Below are 26751 nucleotides of genomic sequence, written 5' to 3'. Positions count from 1 at the left end.
TGCTCTCTACACAGTGAAGGAAAAGAGTCTCTCTCTACATAGTGAAGGAAAAGAGTCGCTCTCTACACAGTGAAGGAAAAGAGTCTCTCTCTACATAGTGAAGGAAAAGAGTCTCTCTCTACATAGTGAAGGAAAAGAGTCGCTCTCTACACAGTGAAGGAAAAGAGTCTCTCTCTACATAGTGAAGGAAAAGAGTCTCTCTCTACACAGTGAAGGAAAAGAGTCTCTCTCTACATAGTGAAGGAAAAGAGTCTCTCTCTACACAGTGAAGGAAAAGAGTCTCTCTCTACACAGTGAAGGAAAAGAGTCTCTCTCTACACAATGAAGGAAAAGAGTCTCTCTCTACATAGTGAAGGAAAAGAGTCGCTCTCTACGCTGTGAAGGAAAAGAGTCTCTCTCTACACAATGAAGGAAAAGAGTCGCTCTCTACACAGTGAAGAAAAAGAGTCTCTCTCTACACAATGAAGGAAAAGAGTCGCTCTCTACACAGTGAAGGAAAAGAGTCTCTCTCTACACTGTGAAGGAAAAGAGTCTCTCTCTACATAGTGAAGGAAAAGAGTCGCTCTCTACATAGTGAAGAAAAAGAGTCTCTCTCTACACTGTGAAGGAAAAGAGTCTCTCTCTACACTGTGAAGGAAAAGAGTCGCTCTCTACACAGTGAAGGAAAAGAGTCTCTCTCTACATAGTGAAGGAAAAGAGTCTCTCTCTACACTGTGAAGGAAAAGAGTCGCTCTCTACACAGTGAAGGAAAAGAGTCTCTCTCTACATAGTGAAGGAAAAGAGTCTCTCTCTACATAGTGAAGGAAAAGAGTCTCTCTCTACATAGTGAAGGAAAAGAGTCGCTCTCTACACAGTGAAGGAAAAGAGTCGCTCTCTACACAGTGAAGGAAAAGAGTCTCTCTCTACATAGTGAAGGAAAAGAGTCTCTCTCTACATAGTGAAGGAAAAGAGTCTCTCTCTACACAGTGAAGGAAAAGAGTCGCTCTCTACGCAGTGAAGGAAAAGAGTCTCTCTCTACACTGTGAAGGAAAAGAGTCTCTCTCTACATAGTGAAGGAAAAGAGTCGCTCTCTACACAGTGAAGGAAAAGAGTCTCTCTCTACACAGTGAAGGAAAAGAGTCTCTCTCTACACTGTGAAGGAAAAGAGTCTCTCTCTACACAGTGAAGGAAAAGAGTCGCTCTCTACACAGTGAAGGAAAAGAGTCTCTCTCTACACAGTGAAGGAAAAGAGTCTCTCTCTACACTGTGAAGGAAAAGAGTCTCTCTCTACATAGTGAAGGAAAAGAGTCTCTCTCTACACAGTGAAGGAAAAGAGTCGCTCTCTACACAGTGAAGGAAAAGAGTCTCTCTCTACATAGTGAAGGAAAAGAGTCTCTCTCTACATAGTGAAGGAAAAGAGTCTCTCTCTACACAGTGAAGGAAAAGAGTCGCTCTCTACACAGTGAAGGAAAAGAGTCTCTCTCTACATAGTGAAGGAAAAGAGTCTCTCTCTACACAGTGAAGGAAAAGAGTCTCTCTCTACATAGTGAAGGAAAAGAGTCTCTCTCTACATAGTGAAGGAAAAGAGTCTCTCTCTACACTGTGAAGGAAAAGAGTCGCTCTCTACATAGTGAAGGAAAAGAGTCTCTCTCTACACTGTGAAGGAAAAGAGTCTCTCTCTACATAGTGAAGGAAAAGAGTCTCTCTCTACACAGTGAAGGAAAAGAGTCTCTCTCTACATAGTGAAGGAAAAGAGTCTCTCTCTACACAGTGAAGGAAAAGAGTCTCTCTCTACATAGTGAAGGAAAAGAGTCTCTCTCTACATAGTGAAGGAAAAGAGTCTCTCTCTACACAGTGAAGGAAAAGAGTCTCTCTCTACGCAGTGAAGGAAAAGAGTCTCTCTCTACACTGTGAAGGAAAAGAGTCTCTCTCTACGCAGTGAAGGAAAAGAGTCTCTCTCTACATAGTGAAGGAAAAGAGTCTCTCTCTACACAGTGAAGGAAAAGAGTCTCTCTCTACATAGTGAAGGAAAAGAGTCTCTCTCTACATAGTGAAGGAAAAGAGTCTCTCTCTACATAGTGAAGGAAAAGAGTCTCTCTCTACACAGTGAAGGAAAAGAGTCTCTCTCTACATAGTGAAGGAAAAGAGTCTCTCTCTACACAGTGAAGGAAAAGAGTCTCTCTCTACGCAGTGAAGGAAAAGAGTCTCTCTCTACACAGTGAAGGAAAAGAGTCTCTCTCTACGCAGTGAAGGAAAAGAGTCTCTCTCTACATAGTGAAGGAAAAGAGTCTCTCTCTACATAGTGAAGGAAAAGAGTCTCTCTCTACACAGTGAAGGAAAAGAGTCTCTCTCTACACAGTGAAGGAAAAGAGTCTCTCTCTACACTGTGAAGGAAAAGAGTCGCTCTCTACGCTGTGAAGGAAAAGAGTCTCTCTCTACACAATGAAGGAAAAGAGTCGCTCTCTACACAGTGAAGAAAAAGAGTCTCTCTCTACACAATGAAGGAAAAGAGTCGCTCTCTACACAGTGAAGGAAAAGAGTCTCTCTCTACACTGTGAAGGAAAAGAGTCTCTCTCTACATAGTGAAGGAAAAGAGTCGCTCTCTACATAGTGAAGAAAAAGAGTCTCTCTCTACACTGTGAAGGAAAAGAGTCTCTCTCTACACTGTGAAGGAAAAGAGTCGCTCTCTACACAGTGAAGGAAAAGAGTCTCTCTCTACATAGTGAAGGAAAAGAGTCTCTCTCTACACTGTGAAGGAAAAGAGTCGCTCTCTACACAGTGAAGGAAAAGAGTCTCTCTCTACATAGTGAAGGAAAAGAGTCTCTCTCTACACTGTGAAGGAAAAGAGTCTCTCTCTACACTGTGAAGGAAAAGAGTCGCTCTCTACACAGTGAAGGAAAAGAGTCTCTCTCTACATAGTGAAGGAAAAGAGTCTCTCTCTACATAGTGAAGGAAAAGAGTCTCTCTCTACATAGTGAAGGAAAAGAGTCGCTCTCTACACAGTGAAGGAAAAGAGTCGCTCTCTACACAGTGAAGGAAAAGAGTCTCTCTCTACATAGTGAAGGAAAAGAGTCTCTCTCTACATAGTGAAGGAAAAGAGTCTCTCTCTACATAGTGAAGGAAAAGAGTCTCTCTCTACACAGTGAAGGAAAAGAGTCGCTCTCTACGCAGTGAAGGAAAAGAGTCTCTCTCTACACTGTGAAGGAAAAGAGTCTCTCTCTACATAGTGAAGGAAAAGAGTCGCTCTCTACACAGTGAAGGAAAAGAGTCTCTCTCTACACAGTGAAGGAAAAGAGTCTCTCTCTACACTGTGAAGGAAAAGAGTCTCTCTCTACACAGTGAAGGAAAAGAGTCGCTCTCTACACAGTGAAGGAAAAGAGTCTCTCTCTACACAGTGAAGGAAAAGAGTCTCTCTCTACACTGTGAAGGAAAAGAGTCTCTCTCTACACAGTGAAGGAAAAGAGTCGCTCTCTACACAGTGAAGGAAAAGAGTCTCTCTCTACATAGTGAAGGAAAAGAGTCTCTCTCTACACAGTGAAGGAAAAGAGTCTCTCTCTACATAGTGAAGGAAAAGAGTCTCTCTCTACATAGTGAAGGAAAAGAGTCTCTCTCTACATAGTGAAGGAAAAGAGTCTCTCTCTACATAGTGAAGGAAAAGAGTCTCTCTCTACACTGTGAAGGAAAAGAGTCTCTCTCTACATAGTGAAGGAAAAGAGTCTCTCTCTACATAGTGAAGGAAAAGAGTCTCTCTCTACATAGTGAAGGAAAAGAGTCTCTCTCTACACAGTGAAGGAAAAGAGTCTCTCTCTACATAGTGAAGGAAAAGAGTCTCTCTCTACATAGTGAAGGAAAAGAGTCTCTCTCTACATAGTGAAGGAAAAGAGTCTCTCTCTACATAGTGAAGGAAAAGAGTCTCTCTCTACACTGTGAAGGAAAAGAGTCGCTCTCTACATAGTGAAGGAAAAGAGTCTCTCTCTACACTGTGAAGGAAATAAGTCTCTCTCTACATAGTGAAGGAAAAGAGTCTCTCTCTACACAGTGAAGGAAAAGAGTCTCTCTCTACATAGTGAAGGAAAAGAGTCTCTCTCTACACAGTGAAGGAAAAGAGTCTCTCTCTACACAGTGAAGGAAAAGAGTCTCTCTCTACACTGTGAAGGAAAAGAGTCGCTCTCTACGCTGTGAAGGAAAAGAGTCTCTCTCTACACAATGAAGGAAAAGAGTCGCTCTCTACACAGTGAAGAAAAAGAGTCTCTCTCTACACAATGAAGGAAAAGAGTCGCTCTCTACACAGTGAAGGAAAAGAGTCTCTCTCTACACTGTGAAGGAAAAGAGTCTCTCTCTACATAGTGAAGGAAAAGAGTCGCTCTCTACATAGTGAAGAAAAAGAGTCTCTCTCTACACTGTGAAGGAAAAGAGTTGCTCTCTACATAGTGAAGGAAAAGAGTCTCTCTCTACATAGTGAAGGAAAAGAGTCTCTCTCTACACTGTGAAGGAAAAGAGTCGCTCTCTACACAGTGAAGGAAAAGAGTCTCTCTCTACATAGTGAAGGAAAAGAGTCTCTCTCTACACTGTGAAGGAAAAGAGTCTCTCTCTACACTGTGAAGGAAAAGAGTCGCTCTCTACACAGTGAAGGAAAAGAGTCTCTCTCTACATAGTGAAGGAAAAGAGTCTCTCTCTACATAGTGAAGGAAAAGAGTCTCTCTCTACATAGTGAAGGAAAAGAGTCGCTCTCTACACAGTGAAGGAAAAGAGTCGCTCTCTACACAGTGAAGGAAAAGAGTCTCTCTCTACATAGTGAAGGAAAAGAGTCTCTCTCTACATAGTGAAGGAAAAGTCTCTCTCTACATAGTGAAGGAAAAGAGTCTCTCTCTACACAGTGAAGGAAAAGAGTCGCTCTCTACGCAGTGAAGGAAAAGAGTCTCTCTCTACACTGTGAAGGAAAAGAGTCTCTCTCTACATAGTGAAGGAAAAGAGTCGCTCTCTACACAGTGAAGGAAAAGAGTCTCTCTCTACACAGTGAAGGAAAAGAGTCGCTCTCTACACAGTGAAGGAAAAGAGTCTCTCTCTACACAGTGAAGGAAAAGAGTCTCTCTCTACACTGTGAAGGAAAAGAGTCTCTCTCTACACAGTGAAGGAAAAGAGTCGCTCTCTACACAGTGAAGGAAAAGAGTCTCTCTCTACATAGTGAAGGAAAAGAGTCTCTCTCTACACAGTGAAGGAAAAGAGTCTCTCTCTACATAGTGAAGGAAAAGAGTCTCTCTCTACATAGTGAAGGAAAAGAGTCTCTCTCTACATAGTGAAGGAAAAGAGTCTCTCTCTACACTGTGAAGGAAAAGAGTCTCTCTCTACATAGTGAAGGAAAAGAGTCTCTCTCTACATAGTGAAGGAAAAGAGTCTCTCTCTACATAGTGAAGGAAAAGAGTCTCTCTCTACACAGTGAAGGAAAAGAGTCTCTCTCTACATAGTGAAGGAAAAGAGTCTCTCTCTACACAGTGAAGGAAAAGAGTCTCTCTCTACACAGTGAAGGAAAAGAGTCGCTCTCTACACAGTGAAGGAAAAGAGTCTCTCTCTACATAGTGAAGGAAAAGAGTCTCTCTCTACACAGTGAAGGAAAAGAGTCTCTCTCTACATAGTGAAGGAAAAGAGTCTCTCTCTACATAGTGAAGGAAAAGAGTCTCTCTCTACATAGTGAAGGAAAAGAGTCTCTCTCTACACAGTGAAGGAAAAGAGTCTCTCTCTACACAGTGAAGGAAAAGAGTCTCTCTCTACACTGTGAAGGAAAAGAGTCTCTCTCTACGCAGTGAAGGAAAAGAGTTGCTCTCTACACAGTGAAGGAAAAGAGTCTCTCTCTACGCAGTGAAGGAAAAGAGTTGCTCTCTACACAGTGAAGGAAAAGAGTCTCTCTCTACATAGTGAAGGAAAAGAGTCGCTCTCTACACAGTGAAGGAAAAGAGTCTCTCTCTACATAGTGAAGGAAAAGAGTCGCTCTCTACACAGTGAAGGAAAAGAGTCTCTCTCTACACAGTGAAGGAAAAGAGTCTCTCTCTACACTGTGAAGGAAAAGAGTCGCTCTCTACACAGTGAAGGAAAAGAGTCTCTCTCTACACAGTGAAGGAAAAGAATCGCTCTCTACATAGTGAAGGAAAAGAGTCTCTCTCTACATAGTGAAGGAAAAGAGTCTCTCTCTACGCAGTGAAGGAAAAGAGTCGCTCTCTACATAGTGAAGGAAAAGAGTCTCTCTCTACACAGTGAAGGAAAAGAGTCGCTCTCTACACAGTGAAGGAAAAGAGTCGCTCTCTACACAGTGAAGGAAAAGAGTCGCTCTCTACACAGTGAAGGAAAAGAGTCGCTCTCTACGCAGTGAAGGAAAAGAGTCGCTCTCTACGCAGTGAAGGAAAAGAGTCTCTCTCTACATAGTGAAGGAAAAGAGTCGCTCTCTACACAGTGAAGGAAAAGAGTCGCTCTCTACACAGTGAAGGAAAAGAGTCGCTCTCTACACAGTGAAGGAAAAGAGTCGCTCTCTACACAGTGAAGGAAAAGAGTCGCTCTCTACACAGTGAAGGAAAAGAGTCTCTCTCTACACAGTGAAGGAAAAGAGTCGCTCTCTACGCAGTGAAGGAAAAGAGTCTCTCTCTACATAGTGAAGGAAAAGAGTCGCTCTCTACACAGTGAAGGAAAAGAGTCGCTCTCTACACAGTGAAGGAAAAGAGTCGCTCTCTACACTGTGAAGGAAAAGAGTCTCTCTCTACACTGTGAAGGAAAAGAGTCGCTCTCTACGCAGTGAAGGAAAAGAGTCGCTCTCTACATAGTGAAGGAAAAGAGTCTCTCTCTACACAGTGAAGGAAAAGAGTCGCTCTCTACACAGTGAAGGAAAAGAGTCGCTCTCTACACAGTGAAGGAAAAGAGTCGCTCTCTACACAGTGAAGGAAAAGAGTCTCTCTCTACACAGTGAAGGAAAAGAGTCGCTCTCTACGCAGTGAAGGAAAAGAGTCTCTCTCTACATAGTGAAGGAAAAGAGTCGCTCTCTACACAGTGAAGGAAAAGAGTCGCTCTCTACACAGTGAAGGAAAAGAGTCGCTCTCTACACTGTGAAGGAAAAGAGTCTCTCTCTACACTGTGAAGGAAAAGAGTCGCTCTCTACGCAGTGAAGGAAAAGAGTCGCTCTCTACATAGTGAAGGAAAAGAGTCTCTCTCTACACAGTGAAGGAAAAGAGTCGCTCTCTACACAGTGAAGGAAAAGAGTCGCTCTCTACACAGTGAAGGAAAAGAGTCGCTCTCTACACAGTGAAGGAAAAGAGTCGCTCTCTACACTGTGAAGGAAAAGAGTCTCTCTCTACACTGTGAAGGAAAAGAGTCGCTCTCTACACAGTGAAGGAAAAGAGTCTCTCTCTACGCAGTGAAGGAAAAGAGTCGCTCTCTACATAGTGAAGGAAAAGAGTCTCTCTCTACACAGTGAAGGAAAAGAGTCGCTCTCTACGCAGTGAAGGAAAAGAGTCGCTCTCTACATAGTGAAGGAAAAGAGTCTCTCTCTACACAGTGAAGGAAAAGAGTCGCTCTCTACACAGTGAAGGAAAAGAGTCGCTCTCTACACAGTGAAGGAAAAGAGTCGCTCTCTACACAGTGAAGGAAAAGAGTCTCTCTCTACACAGTGAAGGAAAAGAGTCTCTCTCTACACAATGAAGGAAAAGAGTCTCTCTCTACACAGTGAAGGAAAAGAGTCTCTCTCTACACAATGAAGGAAAAGAGTCTCTCTCTACACTGTGAAGGAAAAGAGTCTCTCTCTACACTGTGAAGGAAAAGAGTCGCTCTCTACACTGTGACCATCTGAGCAAATGTATTTCTAAAAAAGGACAAATCTAGAGAGTTATTTGGACGAACAAATCTCTGTATTCCCTGTTCTTAAATAAATATGATGACATGTATTCCCTGCTCTTCTGGCAGCATCTCCCCCTCTCCTCACTTACTGTGATGTGATGAGTCTGCAGATCATGAATGCTAATGCTCAATGCTAACCTCTAGTAATGACACATCACATTCGAACAATGCAGAAAAGACAGTAAAATCAGCGTGTTGTCGTGATATTTGTACATGCTTGGTGTTTTAACTGGCACCAATCAGAAAGCTGCATAACAGCTCCTCTCAGCGGCCTTACCAGCCTCTGGTTGAAGACCATGTGACGGAGCCACTTGAAGTCCAGCGCCTTGAAGGCGGAGAGGACGAACAGGGACTCGGCCTCGTAGCGCTCCGTCTTCTGGATGGCCCCCTCCGGGTAGGTGATCCTCATGGTAGTCTTGGAGCCCACGTCCCTCTCGAAGCCCCTCACCGGGGCCTCGTTCAACCTGCAACACACAGCTGCTAAATCAATCAAGGAATGCCCAAAATAACTAGACACAGGCAGTGGTGAAGTCACATAAGTATATTATAGTTCATCATTTACACTGTATAAGGTCCATTACGTCACCGAAGAGATGGGTCATGATTATGTTATGCAACGAGCAAATAAATGAACGAACAGCATGAAATGTTGTCAATAACTTAACATCAAAGACAACATCACAGATGCCTAGAGCAATAGAATAAAGGAATGCGCTCTGAACGAGTGCTGTCGGCATGGTAACGCACCTGACCACCACATGGAACTCATCGATCCTCGGCCCCAGGGACCGGTTGGCCAGGATCCCTCCGTTCCCCACGACGATGCACGTCTTACAGCTGCCGCTGTAACACAGAGCTGCTTAGTCCTGTACCCAGTGTGTGTTTGTCTCATGACTCTAAACCAGTGTGTGTTTGTCTCATGACTCTAAACCAGTGTGTGTTTGTCTCATGACTCTAAACCAGTGTGTGTTTGTCTCATGACTCTAAACCAGTGTGTGTTTGTCTCATGACTCTAAACCAGTGTGTGTTTGTCTCATTACTCTAAACCAGTGTGTGTTTGTCTCATGACTCTAAACCAGTGTGTGTTTGTCTCATGACTCTAAACCAGTGTGTGTTTGTCTCATGACTCTAAACCAGTGTGTGTTTGTCTCATGACTCTAAACCAGTGTGTGTTTGTCTCATGACTCTAAACCAGTGTGTGTTTGTCTCATGACTCTAAACCAGTGTGTGTTTGTCTCATGACTCTAAACCAGTGTGTGTTTGTCTCATTACTCTAAACCAGTGTGTGTTTGTCTCATGACTCTAAACCAGTGTGTGTTTGTCTCATGACTCTAAACCAGTGTGTGTTTGTCTCATGACTCTAAACCAGTGTGTGTTTGTCTCATGACTCTAAACCAGTGTGTGTTTGTCTCATGACTCTAAACCAGTGTGTGTTTGTCTCATTACTCTAAACCAGTGTGTGTTTGTCTCATGACTCTAAACCAGTGTGTGTTTGTCTCATGACTCTAAACCAGTGTGTGTTTGTCTCATGACTCTAAACCAGTGTGTGTTTGTCTCATGACTCTAAACCAGTGTGTGTTTGTCTCATGACTCTAAACCAGTGTGTGTTTGTCTCATGACTCTAAACCAGTGTGTGTTTGTCTCATGACTCTAAACCAGTGTGTGTTTGTCTCATGACTCTAAACCAGTGTGTGTTTGCCTCATGACTCTAAACCAGTGTGTGTTTGTCTCATGACTCTAAACCAGTGTGTGTTTGTCTCATGACTCTAAACCAGTGTGTGTTTGTCTCATGACTCTAAACCAGTGTGTGTTTGCCTCATGACTCTAAACCAGTGTGTGTTTGTCTCATGACTCTAAACCAGTGTGTGTTTGTCTCATGACTCTAAACCAGTGTGTGTTTGTCTCATGACTCTAAACCAGTGTGTGTTTGTCTCATGACTCTAAACCAGTGTGTGTTTGTCTCATGACTCTAAACCAGTGTGTGTTTGTCTCATGACTCTAAACCAGTGTGTGTTTGTCTCATGACTCTAAACCAGTGTGTGTTTGTCTCATGACTCTAAACCAGTGTGTGTTTGTCTCATGACTCTAAACCAGTGTGTGTTTGTCTCATGACTCTAAACCAGTGTGTGTTTGCCTCATGACTCTAAACCAGTGTGTGTTTGCCTCCATGACTCTAAACCAGTGTGTGTTTGTCTCATGACTCTAAACCAGTGTGTGTTTGTCTCATGACTCTAAACCAGTGTGTGTTTGCCTCATGACTCTAAACCAGTGTGTGTTTGTCTCATGACTCTAAACCAGTGTGTGTTTGCCTCATGACTCTAAACCAGTGTGTGTTTGCCTCATGACTCTAAACCAGTGTGTGTTTGTCTCATGACTCTAAACCAGTGTGTGTTTGTCTCATGACTCTAAACCAGTGTGTGTTTGTCTCATGACTCTAAACCAGTGTGTGTTTGTCTCATGACTCTAAACCAGTGTGTGTTTGTCTCATGACTCTAAACCAGTGTGTGTTTGCCTCATGACTCTAAACCAGCGGAGGAGGGAACTGAATCCTTCTTCTTCACTCGTCCCTGAGGACCAGGTCCTCTTTTTGCCAGATCAGTTCACTTGATTCCAGCCTCAAACTGGTGGAAACCTTTCATCTTAAACCTGACAGCTGTTCTTTTGTGGCGCCGATGTCCTTTTTGCCAGGAAATGAACTAAATCTAAAAGGAAATAAAGCGCCTGCTGGACCAAAAATCAACTAACGACAAAAGGCAGCACAAAAGGAAGCACTTCCCTATTCATTCCTTCTTCAAGGCCGCCACTGAGATTCTGATATTGAAAACTAAGAGTTCTGAGGACTGTTAACACCACAGTTCTGTAGTCACTATTGTACTCAAGTAAGCGACTCTCTCTCTCTGTTAACAATGTGTCACACTTGGGTTCATACTAGGATCATAATATTGTATCGTAGACTCAGTAAGACATTGTGCAGTGTTTAGTCTGCGCCGCTTAATTCTGGGTGGAAAAATAAACACATTCCTAATTGTGTCCACTGGCTGATGAAACCCTCTGCCAGACGGATATATATATATATATATATATATATATATATATATATATATATATATCACTTGGTTTTCTGACTTTATATGGATATATATATTTATATATATATCCATATAAAGTCAGAAAACCAAGTGAGTCAAACAACGCTGTTACTCGAGCAGCTGATCTGGGATCGGTCATAATGGTGGACTTTCAGGGCACCTGTTTGGAATCTATAACACATGGTTTTAAGAAGAGAGGCATTCAGGTTATTCATGAAAGGAAGAGATGAAAGAGAGGAAAGGGGACGTGTTGGTTTAAATATGGCTGAAAAAGTACAGCATTTGTTATTTTTTACCCATTGATGAGTTCAGATGAAATATAGTATGTATATAGGCTGTATGTTTTGTATTTATTGGCTTTTTTTTTTTTTTTGTTAACTTTAGTTAAGAATATGATGACATTTTAGTTTTCTATTAGGGGTGGGAATCACCAGAGGTCCCACGAGGCGATATTACCACGATACTTAAGTCACGTTACGATATGATCACGATACTTAAGTCACGTTACGGTATTATCAGGACACTTAAGTCACATTACGATATTATCACGATACTTAAGTCACGTTACAATATTATCACGATACTTAAGTCACATTACGATATTATCACGATACTTAAGTCGCGTTACAATATTATCACGATACTTAAGTCACATTACGATATTATCACGATACTTAAGTCACGTTACGATATTATCACGATACTTAAGTCCCGATACGATATTATCAGGATACTTAAGTCACGTTACGGTATTATCACGATACTTAAGTCACGATACGATATTACCACGATACTTAAGTCACGATACGATAATAATCACGATACTTAAGTCACGTTACGATATTACCACGATACTTAAGTCACGTTATGGTATTATCACGATACTTAAGTCACGTTACGATATTACCACGATACTTAAGTCACATTACGATATTATCACGATACTTAGTTAAGAATATGATGACATTTTAGTTTTCTATTAGGGGTGGGAATCACCAGAGGTCCCACGAGGCGATATTACCACGATACTTAAGTCACGTTACGATATGATCACGATACTTAAGTCACGTTACGGTATTATCAGGACACTTAAGTCACATTACGATATTATCACGATACTTAAGTCACGTTACAATATTATCACGATACTTAAGTCACATTACGATATTATCACGATACTTAAGTCGCGTTACAATATTATCACGATACTTAAGTCACATTACGATATTATCACGATACTTAAGTCACGTTACGATATTATCACGATACTTAAGTCACGATACGATATTATCAGGATACTTAAGTCACGTTACGGTATTATCACGATACTTAAGTCACGTTACGATATTATCACGATACTTAAGTCACGTTACGATATTATCACGATACTTAAGTCGCGTTACGATATTATCACGATACTTAAGTCACATTACGATATTATCACGATACTTAAGTCACATTACGGTATTATCAGGACACTTAAGTCACATTACGATATTATCACGATACTTAAGTCACATTACGATATTATCACGATACTTAAGTTACGTTACGATATTACCACGATACTTAAGTCACGATACGATAATAATCACGATACTTAAGTCACGTTACGGTATTATCACGATACTTAAGTCACGATACGATATTATCACGATACTTAAGTCACGTTATTATCACGATACTTAAGTCACGTTACGATATTATCACGATACTTAAGTCACGATACAATATTATCACGATACTTAAGTCACATTACGATATTATCACGATACTTAAGTCACGTTACGGTATTATCACGATACTTAAGTCACGATAAAATATTATCACGATACTTAAGTCACGTTACGATATTATCACGATACTTAAGTCACGTTACGGTATTATCACGATACTTAAGTCACGTTACGATATTATCACGATACTTAAGTCGCGTTACGATATTATCACGATACTTAAGTCACATTACGATATTATCACGATACTTAAGTCACATTACGGTATTATCAGGACACTTAAGTCACATTACGATATTATCACGATACTTAAGTCACGTTACGATATTATCACGATACTTAAGTCACATTACGATATTATCACGATACTTAAGTTACGTTACGATATTATCACGATACTTAAGTCACGATACGATATTATCAGGATACTTAAGTCACGTTACGGTATTATCACGATACTTAAGTCACGTTATTATCACGATACCTAAGTCACGTTACGGTATTATCACGATACTTAAGTCACGTTATTATCACGATACTTAAGTCACGTTACGGTATTATCACGATACTTAAGTCACGATACGATATTATCACGATACTTAAGTCACGTTATTATCACGATACTTAAGTCACGTTACGATATTATCACGATACTTAAGTCACGATACAATATTATCACGATACTTAAGTCACATTACGATATTATCACGATACTTAAGTCACGTTACGGTATTATCACGATACTTAAGTCACGATAAAATATTATCACGATACTTAAGTCACGTTACGATATTATCACGATACTTAAGTCACGTTACGGTATTATCACGATACTTAAGTCACGTTACGATATTATCACGATACTTAAGTCACGTTACGATATTATCACGATACTTAAGTCGCGTTACGATATTATCACGATACTTAAGTCACATTACGATATTATCACGATACTTAAGTCACATTACGGTATTATCAGGACACTTAAGTCACATTACGATATTATCACGATACTTAAGTCACGTTACGATATTATCACGATACTTAAGTCGCGTTACGATATTATCACGATACTTAAGTCACATTACGATATTATCACGATACTTAAGTCACATTACGGTATTATCAGGACACTTAAGTCACATTACGATATTATCACGATACTTAAGTCACGTTACGATATTATCACGATACTTAAGTCACATTACGATATTATCACGATACTTAAGTTACGTTACGATATTATCACGATACTTAAGTCACGATACGATATTATCAGGATACTTAAGTCACGTTACGGTATTATCACGATACTTAAGTCACGATACGATAATAATCACGATACTTAAGTCACGTTACGATATTACCACGATACTTAAGTTACGTTATGGTATTATCACGATACTTAAGTCACGTTACGATATTACCACGATACTTAAGTCACGATACGATATTATGAGGATACTTAAGTCACGATACGATATTATCAGGATACTTAAGTCACGTTACGGTATTATCACGATACTTAAGTCACGTTACGGTATTATCACGATACTTAAGTCACGTTATTATCACGATACTTAAGTCACGTTACGGTATTATCACAATACTTAAGTCACGTTATTATCACGATACCTAAGTCACGTTACGGTATTATCACGATACTTAAGTCACGTTATTATCACGATACCTAAGTCACGTTACGGTATTATCACGATACTTAAGTCACGTTATTATCACGATACTTAAGTCACGTTACGGTATTATCACGATACTTAAGTCACGATACGATATTATCACGATACTTAAGTCACGTTATTATCACGATACTTAAGTCACGTTACGATATTATCACGATACTTAAGTCACGATACAATATTATCACGATACTTAAGTCACATTACGATATTATCACGATACTTAAGTCACGTTACGGTATTATCACGATACTTAAGTCACGATAAAATATTATCACGATACTTAAGTCACGTTACGATATTATCACGATACTTAAGTCACGTTACGGTATTATCACGATACTTAGGTCACGTTACGATATTATCACGATACTTAAGTCACGTTACGATATTATCACGATACTTAAGTCGCGTTACGATATTATCACGATACTTAAGTCACATTACGATATTATCACGATACTTAAGTCACATTACGGTATTATCAGGACACTTAAGTCACATTACGATATTATCACGATACTTAAGTCACGTTACGATATTATCACGATACTTAAGTCACATTACGATATTATCACGATACTTAAGTTACGTTACGATATTATCACGATACTTAAGTCCCGATACGATATTATCAGGATACTTAAGTCACGTTACGGTATTATCACGATACTTAAGTCACGATACGATATTACCACGATACTTAAGTCACGATACGATAATAATCACGATACTTAAGTCACGTTACGATATTACCACGATACTTAAGTTACGTTATGGTATTATCACGATACTTAAGTCACGATACGATATTATGAGGATACTTAAGTCACGATACGATATTATCAGGATACTTAAGTCACGTTACGGTATTATCACGATACTTAAGTCACGTTACGGTATTATCACGATACTTAAGTCACGTTATTATCACGATACTTAAGTCACGTTACGGTATTATCACGATACTTAAGTCACGTTATTATCACGATACCTAAGTCACGTTACGGTATTATCACGATACTTAAGTCACGTTATTATCACGATACCTAAGTCACGTTACGGTATTATCACGATACTTAAGCCACGTTATTATCACGATACTTAAGTCACGTTACGGTATTATCACGATACTTAAGTCACGATACGATATTATCACGATACTTAAGTCACGTTATTATCACGATACTTAAGTCACGTTACGATATTATCACGATACTTAAGTCACGATACAATATTATCACGATACTTAAGTCACGTTACGGTATTATCACGATACTTAAGTCACGTTACGGTATTATCACGATACTTAAGTCACGTTACGATATTATCGCGATACTTAAGTCACAAACTGTTTGCATTACAGTCTACACGTAGTCGCGTCATTATTACAGTCTAAATAGTCGCGTCGGACCGGGGGCGGGGCTTATCTCCGTGAGATATAGTTATCATATCCGCCATCCATCATGGAAATAACCACTCTTTCTACTTTCTACTTGTTGTGGAAATCCCAGAAACGTCGGAACATCACGATTTTTTCCCCCACCCCTAGTTTCTATACTTTTACGGGTGACTTCAAGTCGAGATGAAATGAAAAATTGCTTTGTAATTCTTATCTTGGAGAACACAACGCAGAAGCTGAAGATGCTCTACCTTCCCATTCATGGGACTCATTGGCGGACTAAAGAGATTAGAAACGCACAGAGTTCATGAACACAAACACCTTTGGTGAATAAAGCGTGGCGTACGAGAGCAGAGAATTACCAATGGACTGTGTGTGTGTGTGTGTGTGTGTGTGTGATGGCTGACCTGCGTGGACCAGAGCATGACTCACCTGTCGAGTTCTTCACCAAGGCCATAGCTCTTAGTAGCGGACAGGAGAATATCTATGATCTTCTCTGCAGGTTGAAAAGAGAGAAAACAAGTGAGATGACAAAGAAACAGAAATAATTATCCTACTCCACACTCCATCCAGCTACGATGCCCTCATCTATCACAACTACACGAGCTGTGATAGATGAGGCGGCTGGGAGCCACGACCTCCTGTCATAATGTTATACAAGTGTTACTGGTGGGAGCCAATAATGCTTGTTACTAGGAGGACAGAGGTGAGAGTCCTGAACGTCATTTTGATTCTTAGGCCTGCTCCTGGAGTTCCTCCAGAACACAGACTCATGTTGTTGCTGCTCAAGAGGTTCAATCACAATAAATCATTTCAAAACTTCTTTTCTGAGAGACAGGTGAGAAGATTGATACCAAATGTCTTTGTATAAAGCACGGAGCAAAGTTAGCCTAGTTAGCATAAAGCGTGGAAGCTAGCCTGGCTCCGCCAAAGGTTTGACAACAGGAGGTTAAACCTCGTGCCACTCAAACATCAAAATGTATACCAACATCCAATCATCTTTTCTTCCTGTGTAACACAATATGACATATGCTTATGTAAGCTAGTGTCATCCAATTTTGCATCAAGTCTACTTTTTAGCTGTCCAATGAAATGCACAATATTGTATGTATATCACTCTCTAACTGTACGACCTGCAGCCGGCTCAGCTCACTGACGCGTGGCATTAACGTGAGTCCTTGCTGATCACTAGTGGAGGGTGCAGCAAGTGATGCGTTGAGGACACACTCAGAAGCCTTAAGAAGAGGCTGCAGTCAAGAAAGTATGGCAATATCAGCAAACAACTGGACGGCCAAGTTGAGAAGAAACTTTTGGCACACATCATGGCATCACAGTTTTTGGGTATTCAGAGGATAGAGTGGACCAGTGGCGAATCTAAAGAAAGATTATTGATGAGGGGTGAAAGGTGAAAGGCATCCCTTTAAAGCACCCACCACCACCACAAGGTTACTGTTGGGCCTAAACAAAGCATGCTTCAACAAAACAACCCACTCATATGTATCCACCGACATTCTGTATTTCTACGAGTGGAAGTTGGCAACATGACACACACATTGAGCAGGAAAGGGCTTGTGTGCGCCGGTGTTTGGTCCTCTTGTGGATTGTTGGAGAGTTCAGAAGGCGTTGGGATGCGGCAGGGAAAATACTGTATTCCCTTCAGGACACACACTTCCTCACACAAGGTCGGACGACACGTTGTACAAACTGGTTTGAGGCATACTGAGGCCTTGACAGTGCTAGAGTATCTTCCCAGCTAGTGGTGAGAACCATCCAGTCTTCACTGGTGAGACATCAGCATCGAGTTGTGTGAATGAACTGCTAGACAAGAAAGTGTAATCATACCTTGTGATTTGACACCAAACGGGGGGGAGTAGTCACCGATCTTGGAGAACCGTTTGTAGTTTGGGTCGAGGAACATGGGTGCCAGTTTGGAGAACCTGTTGATACAAAAGAAAACAACAAGTAAGAAAGAAGAAGTGGAATCGTGGATATGGTATCTGTCCAAGACCCGTACGGCTCCGATCCGAGGCCGAATGCTGAAGAGAATTCAGGCATGGTGCTTCCAGCTCATCCACAGTCCTTCTGAATTCACCTTCACCAAAACAAACTCACAGCTCAGTAACTGGAAGGGGCGACATGGCCCATCAGACTTAAAGGGAGGACATTGCTTGCCTGTTTCCGACCACCAGTGTAGTCCGGGGACTGCGCACCAGCACCGGAGGCGCCTGACTGCTGCCAGAATAAAACCCATTCTGTCTGTGTGGCAGCAGAGGAACAGTGTAAAGGGAAACGTTCACCTGATGGTGATGGTGATGGTGGGAGACCATTAAAACCACAGACTGGATACAAGAAGAGAACACAGCTGTGACGTCACCCATTGGTTTGTGGAGTGCGGTTTTGAAGCTTAATAATTTGGCCTTCGCCAACTTTTTTGCAACCAGTGAAAGGAAGTGACTGCGGAGAGACACAGTGATATATCTATATATAAGGAAGTAGTAATGTAAATAGTAATAAGATATAATCGGATGATGATTGAGTCATGAACATGTCCAACTGGCTGGTTACATCTCTAATGACGTGTGCTCAACATTGCATGTAAAAGAAGAATTACACAGTTAAGTATTCTGTGAGTTTGTGGCTGCACAGCATTAAACATGCTATGCTCTATTGAGTCTGTACATCTGTCTCCACTTTGGGGGGTCAGGCGTTCACAGCTGAGCTTCGTGTTAAGCACAACTGGACATGCATGTACTGTACGGACTGTACGGACGTCTACATCCCCGGGTGAGAAGTCCCAAAACAAACACAGAAAATAAATTGACCACGACGTCCTGAGTGTCCTCAGACTTCTTCATCTCATGGGACAAAATGTTTAGATTTACAATCGAAGTGACATGAAACATAGCAGCAAAAAACTGGAAAAGATCAGTAACTAATAAAAAGAAATAAACTAAAAACAAACATTTTAGGGAGAAAGTCTCCCCAATAAGTGACAGAAACTTAAACTCATCAAAAACAGTTAACCGTCTTGCTTTGAAGGTTGTACAAACTAAAATAATCAGAGTCTAATTTTGACTAATGAAGCATCCGAATGGCCACATGCGCATCCACCTATGCTGTGAGGGAAGTGAAACAGAAGGAACTGTTTCTTTAACCCGGCAGCTCTAGCAGCTCGCTTCCTTCATGGGTAACATCACGAAATGAACTGCGAATGAGCTCGGTATGGTAACACGAAACAGCTGCTAATCAGCCGACGCTGGAAACAACCTGAAAACACTTTGACACAGGGAAGGAATCAGCTGCTAATTATGCAGCTTTCCTTTCTGTCTCAATACCATGATATGGTAGGATACATTTAAATAACATGAGATAGGATACCGCTGGGTGCAGCAGCCCAATGACAACAATACTACAATTAAAAGAAAGAAAAAATAAGTAATGTGTTCAGGTGTCTGACGGTGTATTTCAATGCATTTCCACAGCTTGAACGTTGCTATGAAGGCGGTTTAGGTTGGTTCGTCCCCATGAATCAGGAAGAACGGACTTCATTCCTCCAAATCACAAAATACATTGAACAGCTACACAAACACCAACACCTGTTTGTGATTTGAAATTGCTCCAGGTGAAAAGAATGGAAACACTAAACTGTCTTAAACACATAACTATGACTATAGGCGTTTATTAAAAATATGTATTTAGAAAATCAAGTGTTGCTCAAATGGAGGTTTGTGTGAATGACAACATTTCCACAGGTGGAGGTCTACTTCCCACTGCTGGTTATGAGCACTTCTGGTACCAGCTGATGAGCTTATTACACTGAATCAACTAAATGTCGTCAAATTGTTAACCTCGAGCATTTTGGTTGTAAAGAGTTAAAATAAGAAAGTTTAGAGTGTTTCTCTCACGGCACAGTGAGACACAGTGAGACATGAGACTGCCAGGTTCCCGGACTGACCACAGCGAGCTACGCAGCAACGGCCTTGTTTTTAAACACGCAGACATTTAATAAATACTTGCTTTTCTTCAGAGGGTTGCAAACCTTTTCAATGGAGTCAATTACACTAAAACATTCCTAATAAAATGAGTCCTCTTCAGAATGACCCTTACTACGACAATGTCAAATGTAAGATATTTTAATGTCAATAATTGTTCCCATAGCAACATTAAAGGGACAATCACCTCCAATGACATTGTAACACACTGAAACTGTTCCACAGTGCTATATTTGAAATATCTTTACATTTCCCTCTGAGTGTCGATCTGAGTCGATCTGAGCTTCTCTGTGCTTTGCTTACTTAGCCGTCCACTGCTAGCACCATTAGCTGCTAGTCGCCGGCTCAACCATCTCCATGTTGAGAGCTGTGTGGAGGCAATCCCTCAATCATAGATTTGCATAGTTTGGTTGTGTTTCTGTATTTGTGTTTCCTGTGTTTGGTTGTGTTTCTGTATTTGTGTTTTCTGTGTTTGGTTGTGTTTCTGTATTTGTGTTTTCTGTGTTTGGTTGTGTTTCTGTGTTTGTGTTTCTGTGTTTGGTTGTGTTTCTGTATTTGGTTGTGTTTCTGTATTTGTGTTTTCTGTGTTTGGTTGTGTTTCTGTGTTTGTGTTTCTGTGTTTGGTTGTGTTTCTGTATTTGTGTTTCTGTGTTTGGTTGTGTTTCTGTATTTGTGTTTTCTGTGTTTGGTTGCGTTTGTGTTTCTGTGTTTGGTTGTGTTTCTGTGTTTGGTTGTGTTTCTGTGTTTGGTTGTGTTTCTGTATTTGTGTTTCTGCATTTGTGTTTTCTGTGTTTGGTTGTTTTTCTGTATTTGTGTTTTCTGTGTTTGGTTGTGTTTCTGTGTTTGGGTTTCTGTGTTTGTGTTTCTGTATTTGGTTGTGTTTCTGTGTTTGATTGTGTTTGTGTTTCTGTATTTGGTTGTGTTTCTGTGTTTGGTTGTGTTTCTGTATTTGTGTTTCTGTGTTTTCCGTATTTGTGTTTCTGTGTTTGCGTTTGGTTGTGTTTCTGTATTTGTGTTTCTGTGTTTGGTTATGTTTCTGTGTTTGTGTTTCTGTGTTTGGTTGTGTTTCTGTATTTGTGTTTCTGTGTTTGGTTGTGTTTCTGTATTTGTGTTTGGTTGTGTTTCTGTGTTTGTGTTTCTGTGTTTGGTTGTGTTTCTGTATTTGGTTGTGTTTCTGTATTAGTGTTTCTGTGTTTGGTTGTGTTTCTGTATTTGTGTTTTCTGTGTTTGGTTGTGTTTCTGTGTTTGCGTTTCTGTGTTTGGTTGTGTTTCTGTATTTGTGTTTCTGTGTTTGGTTGTGTTTCTGTATTTGTGTTTTCTGTGTTTGGTTGTGTTTCTGTGTTTGCGTTTCTGTGTTTGGTTGTGTTTCTGTGTTTGTGTTTCTGTGTTTGGTTGTGTTTCTGTGTTTGTGTTTCTGTGTTTGGTTGTGTTTTTGTGTTTGGTTGTGTTTCTGTATTTGTGTTTCTGTGTTTGGTTGTGTTTCTGTATTTGTGTTTCTGTGTTTGGTTGTGTTTCTGTGTTTGGTTGTGTTTCTTTATTTGTGTTTTCTGTGTTTGGTTGTGTTTCTGTGTTTGGTTGTGTTTCTGTGTTTGTGTTTCTGTATTTGTGTATTCTGTATTTGTGTTTCTGTGTTTGTGTTCCTGTATTTGGTTGTGTTTCTGTGTTTGTGTTTCTGTATTTGTGTTTTCTGTGTTTGGTTGTGTTTTTGTGTTTGGTTGTGTTTTTGTGTTTGGTTGTGTTTCTGTATTTGTGTTTCTGTGTTTGGTTGTGTTTCTGTATTTGTGTTTTCTGTGTTTGGTTGTGTTTCTATGTTTGTGTTTCTGTGTTTGGTTGTGTTTCTGTATTTGTGTTTTCTGTGTTTGGTTGTGTTTCTATGTTTGTGTTTCTGTGTTTGGTTGTGTTTCTGTATTTGTGTTTTCTGTGTTTGGTTGTGTTTCTATGTTTGTGTTTCTGTGTTTGGTTGTGTTTCTGTATTTGTGTTTCTGTATTTGTGTTTCTGTGTTTGGTTGTGTTTCTGTATTTGTGTTTCTGTGTTTGGTTGTGTTTCTGTATTTGTGTTTTCTGTGTTTGGTTGCGTTTGTGTTTCTGTGTTTGGTTGTGTTTCTTTATTTGTGTTTCTGTATTTGTGTTTTCTGTGTTTGGTTGTGTTTCTGTGTTTGTGTTTCTGTGTTTGGTTGTGTTTCTGTATTTGTGTTTCTGTATTTGTGTTTCTGTGTTTGGTTGTGTTTCTGTATTTGTGTTTTCTGTGTATTGGCGGCAGCTCTCCGTCAGAACGAGCCACAGAGGAACCAGCTGAGCAAAGACAGCAGACTAAATGGGTCAAGGATGCCCTGTGCGCTCCACCGCTCCGCCCTCCTGAGGAAAACCCTCCTGTGTTATTGTACATGTTACAATCTGGACACTTTTTAAAACCGCCGTCTGAGCCCCGCTGGGTTGCAGGATTGCGTGTCTCCGCTGCTCAGCGACTATGTGGGGAAGCGAACCGGACAGAAGGTTTTCTCACGCACTGGGACGACAGCAGAGCAGAAGAGGACCAAAATAGATCTGCCCACACATGCCCAGTCAGACCACTGCGTCTTCCACTCATTTTACACACCGTGCTGAAAACATGTGCAGGCGAAGAGCCTCACGGGTGGGGACTTCGTCAGCCTTTAATAATGCAGAGGTGGAAATGGGATCTTTACTCTACCGTACCACTCTGGGCTCAAAATAGCAGAGTGCTTGATGTAGGCCAGTGTTTAGGCATGCAGGAGGTGAATTATAATAGCAGGAAGTTAGGAAGTTAAACGGGTCATAATTCCATGTCTATTATTGATTTTATATTGCTGTGAAAACATCTCCTCAAAACAACTGGATTTATTCAAGTCCCTCGCCAAAAACTCAATATCCATGACCTGCATTTGAACAGCGGCGGGCCGTGCATGTTCTACCTGGGCCTTCAGTGTGTCTGATATCGTTTACATAAACACACGCATGACGGGATGCTGCGCCATTAACGGACAATGCATGAGGTCCACATCAACAACTTGTCGAGGAGAACCCCTGCTGGACCAGTGGGTGCTGATCACGTCTAACAGTGTTTCACATCTAGAAAGATCTTTTCCATTGTGTGCATTTCTTACTTTGGATAAATGGCTGTCATCTTGGCAGCTGCAAAGCCAGGCCTGCAGGCTCCCTCGCTTAGATTGCCGTACTTGTAGATCAGCTCCAGCGGCCTGTGGACATGGAGGCGATGGTCAAATATTCACACACAAACTATACATACACATACATGTGTTACACAGCAATGTCAACAACAGCAGGGACCATTCAAGAGTGCTGGCACCTCGAGGTGTTATTACAGTATTAAAGAGTCAAATGAATACTTACAGACTAACACCATCTAGCTTCAGAAGGAACCCTTGTTGGTCATACACTGGACAAAGAGAAGAATAATGATTTAGAATATCACGGTTATTTAAATAGGAGGAAGTGAAGCGGTTTCTGTTAAGGAATCATGTTCAGAGGCAACACAGAGTGGCAGTGGTTTCAGAGAGGGCTGTCTTTATGCTGCTGTCACATCAGAGTTTATGGACAGTAATCAACAGGGACAAGAGCTTTTCCTCCATACTGGTGGTCACCGGCAGAGGACGGATCAGCAGTGCAGACTTCCTGTCGGAGGGTCTGTTGTCCACTTGCACTCAACTACAGCAACTCATTGGTTTAATCCCTTCAGCCAACTCTACGCACAATGTGCAACGGAGGCCAAGCCAACATATATGTGTGTTATTACAAGGCTACTACCAACAGTGTCAAGTCTTTTCATGTAAACATGTATTTGTAAATAGAATTGTCACGCTGCAGTTCCACTGAGCGTCTGTATGGATGCCACAAGGAGCCCTCAGAGCAGCTTCCACGTCACTGAGGTCGCTAGCTTAACGACTGGAGCGCAGCAGAAACAGGACCTTCAGTGCTGTTAAGTTCCTGTTTGAGAACTTCAACTGTAACCAGAGTTCACTTCTTTATGTGTCGCACTGGGTAGTGGGCCATTTATACTCGTGGACGTTTACATCAGTGTCTGCACGGTAATAAGGGAAACTCATGAGACTCAGTAACGTATGGCACCTTTCACATCAGATAGCCACTGCTTCAGTTAGTTTGATTAAAAGAATAAACATTTATATAGATGCCTGTATGTATGCCTGCTTATATTTTGAGTCTTTCTTTTAAAAGCATATTCATGATTTTAAAGTCAGCGTAAATGAACGTCATGAACACATGAATATAACACATTTACATGAACACATGAATACAACACATTTACATGAACACATGAATACAACACATTTACATGACTTTTACTAAACTTTTGGGACTTTATTGAACAATTGTTTAACCATTTTAGAATTCCAGGTTCTCCATGTAATGCGTTCACTAGGCGACAGACCACATGATCCTGGTCTCTTGTTCAGAGTCTGGTTCTAATAAGATCATGTGTATTTGCCGGTACCGATATAAATCGTGACATTCTGGTATTTAGGTTTGTTCTATGCTCCTTTCCCTCGATGTGTCTTTGGGCTCGTTACTCGAGTGAACAGAAACGTCCTCTGCTCAGAGAGGTTCATGTTTGAGTCACAGCGGCTTGTGGAGGAGAGAGAAGATCAGATCACTGCAGCTGCTACCGATCAATGACATGAATGAGCTACGGTCCTACGGCCCGACACGGTCGTATCAGAGGAGAACTCACCGGAGTCGAGGGCCCAGCCGGGGACGCTGATCCTGCCCGAGTAGTAGAGGAAGCCCAGGGCCAGCATGGAGCTCAGGCCCAGGAAGAGCTGGCGGCTGGGCTTCATCCTCATCTCCAGCCAGCGCCTGCTAGCGGAGGAAATAACCGGGTTAGTCCTTCCTGACAACAACGCCTGAGCCTCTGCTCCAGTCTATGTACACAAAGTCATCCGTTGTCCTGCGGAGGACTTCATCTGTAGAGGCTCCGTCAGGACGGGCCCTGGTCTAGTCAGCGTGAGCGCCTCTGAACAACCAATCAAAGCCTTCGGGCTGCACAGGTTGACAGCTGCCGGACGCTGTGTTGCTGAACAATGGCTCTGCTCTTCTTTGATGGGAACAGCTGGAGAGCCCCGCCTACTGTCTGTTAGTCAATGGAGCTTAGAGGACAATTGTGATACGCCACGTGCATTTAATTAACCTTAATGTCTGTGCGCGAGCCATTTCATGAGGATGGCATGGAAAATGAATTAGAAAGTTGGTGACAAAACAAGGAGCCGCCTGGAGGCAGCGCCTGCATTGTGTACGGATCGTTAGGCTCCTAACACGGTCATGTAGCTCATGTGTACATGTTGCACCACGCACACGTGTGTTGAGTGTACACACCATGGAGTAGACCCTGTTTATTACTTTTCATACTCCATCTGCACCAAAAAGAAATAAAGAAATACAAATGAAATGTAATCATATTATACATTATAGTGATTTATTAGCAATCGTATTATAATTTATATTCATTAGTTGATTTAAAATGTTTACCAAACTGTTTCACCAGTTATTAACCATTGTTTACTATCCGGATCACGCAGTGTTCTGTCAACTGTATTATTATTATTATTATTATTATTATTATTATTATTATTATAATACTCTACTTGAGATGCAACATGTGACAAATTGACAAATACAGACACCAGTGGAGTCAGTCAGTAACGAGCTTAACCACTGACCCCAGGTCAGTTAACGGCAGTGGAGGCAGTAACGAGCGTAACCACTTACGCTCGTTACTGCCTCCACTGCCGCTCCATCGGCAGCAGAGTACGACTGACTTCAGGTCAGTTAACGACCTCCACCGATGGAGCAGCAGTAGTCAGTAACGAGCGTAACCACTGACCTCAGGTCAGTTAACCACGTTAACCGATGGAGCAGTAGTAGTCAGTAACGAGCGTAACCACTGACCTGAGGTCAGTTAACGACGTTAACCGATGGAAACCCACGGGGTTTCCCTGTCGGAACCCCACCGACAGTGCACGCGCCGTTAGAACGGTCCCCGTGACGATGGGACGTCTCCCCGCTAGCGGCTACGTTAGCGGGGAGACGTCCCGCAGTAATGGCAGCGGTAGCTCCGGTAACCACCGGCGGTGGGAGATGAAATAAACACGCCATGATATGCCGACATGTCAGGGGGACAGGGAGCGTCATAACGGGCTACCGAGCAGCCATAGTCCCACTAGCCGCTCCGCTAGCGAGCAGCCATTCACGGACTCTTACCGGACGGATACCGTTAACGTTCAGGTTGACCTCGAGCCTCCTGCCGCCGCGTTGCTACCGACAGCAGCGGGCAGCGCGGGCACGAGCGTGACGTGGAAGCATCGGTGCTCACGGCGTCTGTCCACACGCGACCCAGCGGCTGGAGCCTCCGTCCGGCCGGCTGCGGGCTGTCAGTGGGGGGCACGCGCCGGGCAGCCACTGGCACGCGCTCCATCCGAACGGGGAGGCGTCACGACAAACTTCAGCGACACCGACACGTTATTACTGACGCAGCGACACAGACCCGCTATGACGCAGCGACACAGACCCGCTATGACGCAGCGACACAGACCCGCTATGACGCAGCGACACAGACCCGCTATGACGCAACAACACAGACCCGCTATGACGCAACAACACAGACCCGCTATGACGCAACAACACAGACCCGCTATGACGCAACAACACAGACCCGCTATGACGCAGCGACACAGACCCGCTATGACGCAACAACACAGACCCGCTATGACGCAACAACACAGACCCGCTATGACGCAACAACACAGACCCGCTATGACGCAACAACACAGACCCGCTATGACGCAGCGACACAGACCCGCTATGACGCAGCGACACAGACCCGCTATGACGCAACAACACAGACCCGCTATGACGCAGCGACACAGACCCGCTATGACGCAGCGACACAGACCCGCTAACTGACGCAACAACACAGACCCGCTATGACGC

General features: G+C 42.0%; 1 protein-coding gene across 1 annotated transcript in view; it reads right to left on the bottom strand.

Moving 5' to 3' along the window:
* st3gal3a (ST3 beta-galactoside alpha-2,3-sialyltransferase 3a) overlaps positions 1-26082 on the bottom strand; it is a gene marked incomplete at its 3' end in the record, with an annotated part of 59530 nt that extends 33448 nt beyond the window's left edge. Inside the window, exons 1-8 of the mRNA XM_079220712.1 lie at positions 26023-26082; positions 24497-24624; positions 23140-23185; positions 22893-22985; positions 17621-17715; positions 16211-16274; positions 8602-8697; positions 8132-8318 (exon numbers count right to left, since the gene is read on the bottom strand). Of these exons, the coding sequence (XP_079076838.1) occupies positions 8132-8318; positions 8602-8697; positions 16211-16274; positions 17621-17715; positions 22893-22985; positions 23140-23185; positions 24497-24608 (693 nt within the window). The 5' untranslated portion in view covers positions 24609-24624; positions 26023-26082. The remainder of the gene's footprint in view (positions 1-8131; positions 8319-8601; positions 8698-16210; positions 16275-17620; positions 17716-22892; positions 22986-23139; positions 23186-24496; positions 24625-26022) is intronic.
* Positions 26083-26751: the final 669 nt, after the last annotated feature.

Source organism: Taurulus bubalis (assembly GCF_910589615.1).
Source record: "Taurulus bubalis genome assembly, chromosome: 7".
Taxonomy (NCBI): Eukaryota; Metazoa; Chordata; class Actinopteri; order Perciformes; family Cottidae; genus Taurulus; species Taurulus bubalis.
The sequence above is the reverse complement of the archived record's forward strand: the minus strand, read 5'-3'. Positions and strand labels throughout refer to the sequence as shown.